Source organism: Hypomesus transpacificus, chromosome 18, assembly GCF_021917145.1.
Source record: "Hypomesus transpacificus isolate Combined female chromosome 18, fHypTra1, whole genome shotgun sequence".
NCBI lineage: Eukaryota > Metazoa > Chordata > Actinopteri > Osmeriformes > Osmeridae > Hypomesus > Hypomesus transpacificus.
The window spans coordinates 2,309,146-2,319,913 of NC_061077.1; the positions used below are offsets into that span (position 1 = coordinate 2,309,146).

At 45.2% G+C, this 10,768-nt stretch overlaps 3 protein-coding genes across 4 annotated transcripts in view; 2 read left to right on the forward strand and 1 right to left on the reverse strand.

Moving 5' to 3' along the window:
- The first annotated feature begins 37 nt into the window (after positions 1 to 37).
- On the forward strand, positions 38 to 6,823 carry si:dkey-109j17.5. The gene is made up of 5 exons (XM_047040112.1): positions 38 to 1,860; positions 2,296 to 2,505; positions 3,079 to 3,350; positions 3,632 to 4,229; positions 4,436 to 6,823. The coding sequence occupies exons 1-5, from the start codon at positions 1,711 to 1,713 to the stop codon at positions 5,264 to 5,266; spliced, it is 2,061 nt and encodes a 686-aa protein (XP_046896068.1). The 5' UTR covers positions 38 to 1,710; the 3' UTR covers positions 5,267 to 6,823.
- Positions 6,824 to 8,216: 1,393 nt separating this feature from the next.
- apobec2b (apolipoprotein B mRNA editing enzyme, catalytic polypeptide-like 2b) lies at positions 8,217 to 10,454 on the forward strand. The gene is made up of 3 exons (XM_047040116.1): positions 8,217 to 8,669; positions 9,453 to 9,633; positions 9,790 to 10,454. The coding sequence occupies exons 1-3, from the start codon at positions 8,371 to 8,373 to the stop codon at positions 10,135 to 10,137; spliced, it is 828 nt and encodes a 275-aa protein (XP_046896072.1). The 5' UTR covers positions 8,217 to 8,370; the 3' UTR covers positions 10,138 to 10,454.
- A 212-nt stretch (positions 10,455 to 10,666) lies between these two features.
- The window catches only part of LOC124480616 (hemicentin-2-like), an 8,741-nt gene continuing 8,639 nt past the window's right edge, over positions 10,667 to 10,768 (reverse strand). For both annotated transcript variants that reach the window (XM_047040109.1, XM_047040110.1), the window contains one exon: positions 10,667 to 10,768. This exon is cut by the window's right edge and continues 331 nt beyond it. The gene's annotated coding sequence lies outside the window, so the exon portion shown is untranslated.

Sequence of the window (10,768 nt, forward strand, 5' to 3'; positions counted from 1 at the left end):
TCCGATGCCTAGTAAATATAGCAGAATTCTCTCATTATATTGGCGCCTGTCTCGCGCCTTCAGGGAATGACTGACAAACGGAAAAACATGCAACTGAAAATGCAATCCCAAAATGAATTGAATCAGGAAAACGGTGGTAGAGCGTGAAAATACAGTGGGCCGTTTAGGAAATAATTCATACTGTCCTTACAAAACACATATAAAACACATTCACATGTGAAATGTTCACGCATTCATTCATGCTACTGAAAACAAATGAAATGCTCGCAAAGACGCATGTGAAACACATTCACACACATATGAAACACTCAAGTCTTAAGGATGAGTAAGAATCTTGGAGAATGTAAGGGTGAGAAAACGTTCAGTATCCGGAATCCATTTCAGCATATCCGGAGATCAGTAGTTTAGCAATTTTGCAGAAATAAGATAATAATAGCTTCAAACAGGACAAAATGTAATGTAACAAGTCAAGAAATCAGGGTTCTGGAGTGCAGCATTTTTTGCTGTCACTTCAATTTTTGGCAAGATACAATGCAGCCCTGCCCTGAAATGCATCCCCTATTTAATTTACGTTCTGTATATCCCAGCATCAAATTATTCCTACTGTACACTGAGGGGACTCCTAGGAATAACCAGAGTAAGTTTAATTCATGTGGCACTTTCCTAGTCAGAGTTAGAAGGGGGTACATTTCTTGGCAAGACACATTACAGCCCTGCCCTGAAATGCACCCCCATCAAATGATTCTTACTGTACATATGTGTTTGTGTAAGGACAGTCTGAATTATTTCCTAGACGGCTCCTCATACAAGGGTGGTGCAGTTTCTCACTATTCGCATTTGAACACCAGTAAACAAAAAGGAAAATGCAAATCACATGATTTCATTTGGATATGGACTGAAAAATTGCAGACAAAAATAGAAAATTTAAATCATATTGTGGAATTGCATTTTCATAAACTGAGGTAATGCAGGCTAAATTTGAAAATGAAAATGCTGTTGAGGGATCGCATTTTCATTTTTTAAGGCATGAAGCTGGCCATGACTTTGAAAATGAAATGCCAAAATTCATTTTTATTATTGTCAGTGAATGTGCATACCAGACATGAAAATATAAATCACATGATTGCCTTTTCATGTGATGTTGACAGACATAACGTAGGCTAGAGTTTCCATAAAAAATTGTGAATTTGAATAAAGTCAATATGATTCCATTCTACGCCAGTACCGTCTCAGATCACATGATGGTTAATCCGAATCCATGGATCCAACGGATAAAACCAAATGATACCGGGAACTGACGAAATAGAATGATATAATCTCGTGCACGGTGTACTTCCTGGTCCAATTGTAATGGAGACCGAATTGCTCTGAGACCAACCCCTCTGCCTCCATCGGACGGATGACAGACCAAGAGAAGAGGTGGAACACTTGTGTAGGATTAGAAACGATATACTTTACATCCAAGCATGACACGCACAGTGGCCAGCATCACTGTAGCCAATCTCAGATTCGATAGCTGTAAAAGCAGGCATGTAACTGCTGTTTGCAATGGTCTTTTGTTGCGCTCTCATGCCAGACTGTGATCATTTCGATTGAAAAGAAAACAACGCTACTCTCATGATCAGAGGCGAGGTGAGATGATACACTGTCTATCCAAGATCGTCTATCAAGAGTTCTATTCACTTCCGAGTAAAAGGGTTGTACAATCCAATGGCGTCAAATTCGAAGGTATCTATTTTGGATTACTTTAATATCGTATTTGAAGGGGAAAATGGCAAAATCGAATCCAACTGCAAGGCTTGTGGCACAAGGATTCAGGCCAAACGAAGTGTCACATCCAACTTCGTCACCCATCTGAAGGTAAAATGATCATATATTCTTGCCTTTTTGTGCATTCATATCATTTAGATTTGATAAAACCCTGAGTGGCACATTCATCTTGTGCAGAGACGTTTTTTTTTAAAAGGGGAGGGGATGGGAATTAGGGAATTGCCCGATGGCTTGGGCTAGTCGTTATAGCCGAAGATTTTGCCCTTTATGAAGCTGTCTACAATCTTCATAATGACTAGGTCACAGACTAATAAGGGCTTCTCAGTAATATGGAACAATTATTCAAAGCATCACATCCGGAGAAAAGGAATTATAGACGAAACATAATGGTTTAGGCTACATGGTAGCTCACAGAGTGAGATGGCTGTGATTGGATAATGTTTGTTTATAAAGTTACAAAGTTTCAGGAGGGTACCTTCCCCTCCACTTGTCTCCATCTTTCCTTCCTTGTATTCCTGTTCACAGCGTAAGCACCAGGCCATGTATGATGAGTTTGTTAAGAGGAAGGATATGAAGAGAGAGGCATACTCATCCAGCTCCATGCATGGCCTCACCTCCACCACCAACGGGGGCAGCGCCCGATTCTCTCACAGCATTTCTGCCGGAGGGGGAGGGACAGGAGGAGCAGGAGGAACTGCAGGAGGAACCAAGTTTGACCGCCATGATCCTCGGCAGGTGGGTTCACACCTGTAGATTCCTGTGCTTTTTTGTTTGTTTGTTGCAAATGCAAGCTTATTGCTGTGTTATCAACCTGGAGTAAAGCATATTTTTTAAGTGCATGATAAGGAGGTTATTCTGAAGAAAGCAGGCCGGAAGGAGTCACGACAAAGCAAAGGAGTTTGACTTTGGTTTATTAGTCGAGCGCCCGGATCAAACAATCAGTTCAAGACAAACTGATGGCATGAGTGAAAACTCTGTCTCTCAGCCATGCTTGAATACATGAGTTGGACAGTACAGATATAGAATGCACAGAATTACTTCCTTAACGGGTCTTCAGTGGTCAGTACACTGACACACTAGAGCATACACCAGCAGGTGAAGTGGTCGTTAATTACATTCAAGTCCCAGTTCGTGTATGATTTCCCTAACAGTCTCCTAACTCTCTGGGCTGTGTGCTATATTCTGCTCAGTGGAGGCCCTTGCTGCAGGACCTCTTGACCTTACAGATACTCAGGTTGCACATGTACACAGAAAATCTGCCTTACAGTGCTGTCATGAAGGCTTCCTCATGTTATCGTCATCCGTCAGGTCCTGATATCGGAGGCTATTGCAAAGATGATCGTGCGTGACCTGCAGCCGGCGTCCATCGTGGAGAACCAAGGTTTCCGTGAGCTCCTCGCCCTCCTGGAGCCTCGTTTCACCCCTGAGTCCCGGCGCTACGTCCAGAGCCAGCTTCTACCAGCCTACGCCTACCAGGCCCAGCTCGCCACCCGCCAGGCCTTGGCCTCGGCGCATGCTCTCAGTCTAAGCCTGGATTTGTGGAGTGGTCCCTCAGGGACCAGTGCAGGGGCCAATGCAGGGTAGGTGTATAGGAAACTAAGATATATGTTTTTATGTATTTGTCATATCCACATCCTCTCTTTTCTGGATACAAGACCTGCTCTCCTGTGCTTTTTTCTTTTATTTAGGTTCTTGGTAAACATTTGTATTTTAAGCAAGAATGTTAAGGTATAGATTTGAGCTCAATGCCATAAGTATAACATATTGTATAGTATTTGTAGTGTTCCTCCTCGGGCCAATGTTGTTTATCATCTACAACACGTTTGTAACAACATTCCCTGTCACCGTGTTTCATTGGTAGGTACCTGGGTGTCACCTGCCACTTCCTGACCGCTGACTGGCAGATGCGCTCTGCCTTGCTGGCATGCCTTTCCCTGGTTGGTGGCAGTTCATCCAATCGCGTGCTGACAGAGTTTCAAGAGGTGTGCCATGCTAACGGGGTCCTGGGACGAGCGTTCCGCGTGGTGGCCGACGCCTTTCCTGCTGAAACGTGGCCCACGTGTCATCTCCCCGGCTTCCACATCCACGCCAATGGAGAAGGGGAGGAGGAGGAAGAAGTGGACAGTGGGAACGAGGATGCGCAGGGAGCGGACAAGAGGAACGGAGGGAGTGACGGAGGGGAAGAAGTGGGAGAAGAGTGGGGAGACTTGTGGGACCAGGGTCTGGGTGTGTGTCGGGTGGACTGTTTCTCTCGCTCCCTGGACGCCTGTGTGAGAGAGGGGTTGCGTTCCTGCCCGCAGCTGTCCTCCGCCCTGGCCAAAGCTGCCTGCTTCTACAATTACATCACCTCTGCTGTGCCCACAGAGAAACTCAACCAGGTGTTCGGCAACCCCGAGGGCCCCCCGGCAGGTTTGGGGGGCCCTGCACCTGTGGAAAGGGACTGGGCGTCCCAGCTGAAGGTGGGTAGCATCTGTAATATTTAAAATACACCAACATAGACACATTATCCTGCAATAGTGCATTTATCTAGTTTTGGGCTGCACCTATGCTAATGAATTTTCTCTGCTATGATACTTCACCTTAGCTTTACCACTAGGATATTGGATACCAATATTTGGAATGATTATTCTTGTTATTTGGAAGGCTGACTGTGTCCTCCGTGCAGGTGTTGCGGCGCATGCTTGACTGTGCTGACTTCCTGGAGGAGGTGAGCGGGCGAGGGGAGCTGGCTCTGGGAAGCCCAGAGAGGGCGCTACTAAGGGAGCTCACAGACACGCTGGAGCCCTTCACTGAAGCCTGGGACATGGTGCAAGGAGACCGACAGGCAGACAGACACGTGGCCCTCAGCTTAGCTCTGCCCTGTGTGCTGGGGCTCCGGAAGCACCTGTCAGAGACCTCCACCCCCCATTGCCCGTCTCTTCTGCTGGGTCTGGCCCAAAGTGTGGAGCGCAGGCTGGCTCCTCTCCTTCAGGACCCTCTCTACATCACTGCCACCACCCTGGACCCCCAGTTTAAGCTGTCCTGGAGCAGTGATGACTGGCACAGGCAGGTTGTCCTGGAGGAGGTGAGTAAACTCTCCACCCCGGCCTCGAGCATCCAGGACCCCTGCTCGGAGACCCATCCCCAGGCCCAGTCACCTTCATCCCAGGCCCCATCACCCGTCTCCTCCCTGGCCAGACCCTGCAAGCTCTTTTCCTTCATCAAACAGAGGCCAACGGCGCAGGCCAAGAGCCTGGAGCAGGAGCTGGCCGCGTACCTGCATGAAGAGCCTACGGACGAGGAGCCCTTGCACTACTGGAGGCGGAAGGCCATTGACTTTCCTCAGCTTGCCCAGGTGGCCCAAAGGGCGTTCACCATCCCAGCTAGCAGCACGGGCGTAGAAACCATTTTTTCCCTGGCAGGACGCTGCCTGCGGCCAGAGACGGGCCGCGTCCTACCAAAGAACCTGGAGACACTCATCTACCTGAAGGCCAACTACAGGCTTCTGTGGATGTAGGGGAGAAATTCTACTGTTGTTCAGATACACACACTACTGACCGTAAGACATTGGGCCAATTACAACCAACTGAGCTAAGGGGATGGGTCTTATGGGACTCCAATTGTTGTAACTTGCTTGTTTCGGTAGATAAATAAATACTTTATATATAAACAAAATATTTTTATGGGTTCCATCCTTTATTTTGAGTTTTTACAGTTTGAAACGAGGGGCTACTTTGACAGCACAGCCCAGAAAAGTTGTATTTAGTTGCTATGAAAACTACTCATGTTGGTTGGAATTGGCTTGTGTCAAGAATTATGGGAACCTAAATTATTTCAAGGACTTCAAACCAACGTGAGATCTGGGAGCTTGGATTATGCATTGATTCCAGAGTTGCCTCAGAAGTCAAATCTAGCTGTTCTTAAATTGGGATTCTGGCTTAATGGTATTTGATGCCACCATTTTCAGACTTGTGTGCGTGCAGAGTAGCACTAGCCTTTTGACCACAGTCTAGATGTTTCTTTGGACAATCTAGAATAATGTATTATATTTCTGTGGACCAAGAAGGCTGATCAATACTAATGCATTTACCGACATTCTTATTACAACTGCAGCAGGATTTAGAATCATAATATTATGTTACAGAAAACACTGACTCCCAAACACAGCTTGTGCCTGTACTATACTACCAGCCAGTATACTGTAGTCAGATACCAAGGATAACCAAATGGTCTTTTATATAGCATTTATATATCAATGATAAGCTTAGGTCGTAACTAATTAAATATGTTAAAGCTTAGTGAAGCTGAGCCAGGAGTGATAGGCTTTACTTTGTACACACATTGTAAGATGGACTGACTCACTCACTCATTACCTTTCTCTTTCTCACTACAATAAACTTATAGAGTTGTACAATAGTGCATGAGTGCATTGTTTGAGTCAGTTTGAGACATCTTAGCATGTGTTCTCAGACATACAGTATGTGTTGTTGTTTGTCTGATAGTGAAAGCATGCCGTGTGCGCGTAAGAACAAATGTGTGTGTCCGCACATGTCTCTCGCTGGTGGAGGAATGGCAGGCAGACTGCCAATCTCATTTTTGACCCTAAAGCATTGATGTCTTCCCCTGCAAATCCTTCTTAGCCCACACGCCCTTCCACCGACTGGGGGGTCAATTTCATTTCAATTTCATTATGAGCTCTTTTTCCCCCTTCCAATTTCATGTCCAATTTCATTTCTGAGGATAGGGAAAATGAAATGGGATTGATCCCTGACTCTACCCTAAAAGAAATTCACAGGAGGGATTGAGTTGGTGATGGCTTGACATGTCTTTATGTGTGTCTTTCAGTTTCTGTGCGGATGTTTGTGCGCATGCATGGGAATGCTCCCTTTGTTTACGAACAGGGATTTTAATTGTGTAGTCCGGCCAGCGAAGCTATGAGGTCATTTAAAGTAATTCCATTATGGTTTGAGTTAACTGTGAGGGAGCCAGGCAGACAGGAAGTTACATTCGTCACTGTACTTGGTTCTACAGCCTATAAAGAGCAACACATGACTACTGAGACACAATATAGCGTTCTGTAGTTAGATGCCTTCCAAGATAGACCCGCCCTGTCTAATCCAACCCTGTCAGCCAGGTTGTTAGTCAGGTGGAGAGGGATGGAGATGGTTTGACAGAAACAGAATTGGTCTCATCCAACAATCTGGAGAAGGGGGTTGCTCATGGCAACGAGGCAGCCCCCCCCCCCTTTCTTCAAAATGTACATTCTTTACTGTCAGTTTCTTCCTCTTTCTTTTTCTCTCCCCAACCTCTCTCTCTTTCTCTCTCTTTCTTTGTCTCTTCCCAACCTCTCTTCTACTCTGTGGGGACACAATTTCTCTAATCAAATTACAAGGTGATCCCATAGATCATAATCATCAATTATCACTCTGAAACAGTCAACGGATGTACGTGGGATGTCTATGCTTCATGCGACTAGTTATCATTTAATACACAGATGTTTGTGTGTGAGTGTTTGCATATTTGATGCGAGTTTCTAGCATGTGTTTCTTTGTGGACGTGTGTTGGTATGTATTTTGAGCAGCTTGAAGACCACCCCCGCCCCAGTGACAGCTCATCTATTTGAGTTAGACGTGGGCAAGCTGTGCTAGCTACTGTGCAGCCTCGGTAATTGCCTCTGAAATGAATTACTTGGCAGACAGAGAAGCAGAGAGGGGGGAAAAGGAAATTGTAATTGAAGTGCCCCCCCTCCACCACCACCCATCCCCCCTCTCTTGCGCTTCACGTTATTACATCTGCAGTGCAGAAATTCATTTCCCTCCCAAACACAATCCCGTTCTCCCTCCTCCCTCTGTCCCCTCCCCTCCGCCTGTGGTGTCCACACTGACGCCTGGGGGAATTCAACCATTGATTGTTTGTCTTCAGCGTGCTAATTTCACACACGCATGCACACACTCAAACACTTTGTCCCAGAATCCATTGTTTTGAACTCCAAACAGAACAACTTTTAGCCTGTTCTGTTAGGTGCGTGTGGTTGCCCTTTAGCGAGACTAAGTGCGGTTGCACAGCCCAGGGGCCGAAGAGTTTATAACTGGCAGGAGTAGAGAGGTGTTCAGTATCTATCTATCTAGAGAACCCCGCTCACCCCTCACACACACAGAGCCACAGTCGCGCTATTAATAGCCTGCCTGTTGTCGGTTGCTGATACTACCGATACTTTGACAAATAGGAAAGCAGCAGTTGTGTGCATCTTTCTGTGTGAACTTGTTTTTTTTTTATATAACAAATACACAGAAGAAGCACGCACGCAAGTCTATTTCAGTGATGTCGTCTCGTTAGCATGACAATGTTGACTTTGTCGGCCAACTGCTGCTGTTATGACATGGCCTTCCCTCACCCCCAGGCACACACACACACTCATGGATGTCCCCTTGGCCTTTTAATAGACAGGCATGGAAAAAGGGGGAGTGAGCGAGGATACCACCGACTACTCACTGGACTGAAGTCAGACAAGCACATATATTCCAGCCACCACAATAGACCTATTTCTGTGGGGGGCTCACACACAGACCTCTCCTCTTACTCTGCCTGACAGCTTCGTCCTTTGAAACCCAAACACACGTCATGGCTGACAGGAACCCAGGTCGTCCCATTGTGAAGAAAAAGGAGAAGAAGTCCGAGAACAAAACAGATAAAGAGAAGGAGAAAGAAAAAGAAGAAAAAGTTAAAGGAGCGAAAAAACCAGATAAAACAGCGAAGAAGTCTGAGAAATCCGAAGAACAACCGCAGACACAGGAAGAGAAGAAGAAGGAGGGAGATGGAGGAGCCGGGGCAGGAGAGGAAGCAGAGGGGAAGATGGATGGTGTGGAAGAGAATGGAGAGTTCCAGCCTATAGACCTGCCACCATTTGAGATCGTCACAGGGTGGGTAAGATCTACTGTTCTCACTCGCTCCAACTTGCACAAACACACACAGAGACATCTCTCTTTTTCTCTCTCTTTTTTTCTCTCTCTTTCTCTCTCTCTCTTTCTTTCTCTTTCTTAATTTTCTATTCTACAAACAACAATACTCTACTGTTAGGGTACATGAGAGACACTGAGACTAATGACAGGCACCTGCTATCTATTCTCAGGAGTAAGGGTAGGGGTGACTCATTGAATTTATATAGCTATACCCTTCCAGCATACTCTACATTCAAACTTCCTTTCAAATAATACCTAAATAAATATTGTATTATGAAATGCAATTTCATGGTTCATATTCTCAGATATCTCATATATATTTACCTTGATGAATGAACAGGAAAGGACCAGGAAGGACAGTTTGAAGGATGTATTTGGAGGTATTTGGACTTTCCCTCAGCCCCTGTGTTAAACGCATGAGTCATCCTGACAAGGAGGTTGTTTTAGCTGGCCCGCGGCCTGCTGGGTTCAGTAGGAGGGCTGGAAACACACATTCACCACTGTCACTGACTACATTTAATAACAGATAGATCTGTAGATGGTGTGTGGTGGCCACAAATAAACGGTTTGAATTATGAAAAAGCTGGTGGTTTCATGTGCTGCCGAAGTGAAACGTTTTCTGTTATTTCAAGGAGACCAAATGTCGTTTTCTAGGTAAAAGGGATGGATATGTGACTGGAACTGATGTTGACACAAGGATTCTTAAGTCTGCTTTTCTCACTTTCTCTTGTTTTCTTCTCATAGGGAACAAATGAATCCGTTCTATTTCAAGTTCCAGTTCAGGAACGTTGAGTACTCATCCGGGAGGAACAAGACCTTCCTGTGTTTCCGTGTGGAGACACCAGGGGGCAGTGTGGAGCCTCTGCAAGGCTTCATGGAGGACGAGCATGCCCTGGCACACGCAGAGGAGGCTTTCTTTCAGCAGGTAACACACACACACTCACACACAAGCACACACACACATAGGCACTCACATACACACACTCACACACATACTCATAGGCACATACACACACACACACACTCATAAGTGTACACAAACACTCACACAGAACTGAGTTCTCTCTGCTCCTTTCCATAGGTGCTCCCTCACTATGACCCCAACCAGTGTTACGAGGTCACATGGTACGTGACGTCCAGCCCCTGCGCGGCGTGCGCCGCCAAACTCGCCGACATCCTCCGTCAGAGGAAGAAGCTTCGCCTCACCATCCTCTGTTCCCGCCTCTTCATGTGGGAGGAGCCAGAGATAGGGGAGGGGCTAAAGGCCCTAGTGGGCGTGGGCTGTAAGTTGAGGATGATGAAGCCGACAGATTTCCTGAAGGTGTGGGACACCTACGTGGAGAAGGAGGAGCAGATATTCGCCCCCTGGGAGGACTGTCAAGACAACTATGTCTATTATGAGGAGAAACTGGCCGAGATCTTGAAGTAGAAATGTGTATTACCTTATGCTTTACTTTTTTATTTACCAAATGCTAGATCATTATAGATGTCTCTTACATGCAAGTATAAGGGAGTACCTTCTACTGGTATCTCTGACAAAGATAACGTTCTGCGTCGTAGAAAAACAGCCATTGGTATTGGTTAGCAATACACATTTATTTTTTGTACTTTAACATATATAGAATACTTCTTAAGGTATATTATATTAACGGGAGGGTTTCATATGGATTTAAAAAACAACACAGTTACTTAAGAAGCTTAACTAAGACAGTAAACTGAAGAAATAGCAACATGGAGATATATATACTATAGCTGCCACCATCTGGTGGTATTGTCAAGAATTACACTATTTAAACATTCATATTCTGTACATGCAAGCTGACATCCGTCCCATAAAAGGTTCTGGAATATTAACTATATTTAATAGTTTACTATGTATTGGTTCATCCTATCATAGACCCATACTGAGGATAAGAAGATAATAAAAAGGTTTAAAAAATACTAGTTTTACATGGACAAATTGAATTAGGATTCATATAAATACATTGCAAAATACCTGAAAGACACTTCATAAAACAATACGAAATATTTAATCTTCAGACTTAAATATACTTTTCATA

Bases quoted from the DNA above. Each gene is read 5' to 3' on its own strand.
- si:dkey-109j17.5 (XM_047040112.1), top strand. From the start codon at position 1,711: ATGGCGTCAAATTCGAAGGTATCTATTTTGGATTACTTTAATATCGTA. The intron at 2,506-3,078 runs GTGGGTTCACAC...GTCATCCGTCAG, and splicing joins ACCGCCATGATCCTCGGCAG to GTCCTGATATCGGAGGCTAT. The intron at 4,230-4,435 runs GTGGGTAGCATC...TCCTCCGTGCAG, and splicing joins ACTGGGCGTCCCAGCTGAAG to GTGTTGCGGCGCATGCTTGA.
- apobec2b (XM_047040116.1), top strand. From the start codon at position 8,371: ATGGCTGACAGGAACCCAGGTCGTCCCATTGTGAAGAAAAAGGAGAAG. The intron at 8,670-9,452 runs GTGGGTAAGATC...TTCTTCTCATAG, and splicing joins CCATTTGAGATCGTCACAGG to GGAACAAATGAATCCGTTCT. The intron at 9,634-9,789 runs GTAACACACACA...TCCTTTCCATAG, and splicing joins AGGAGGCTTTCTTTCAGCAG to GTGCTCCCTCACTATGACCC.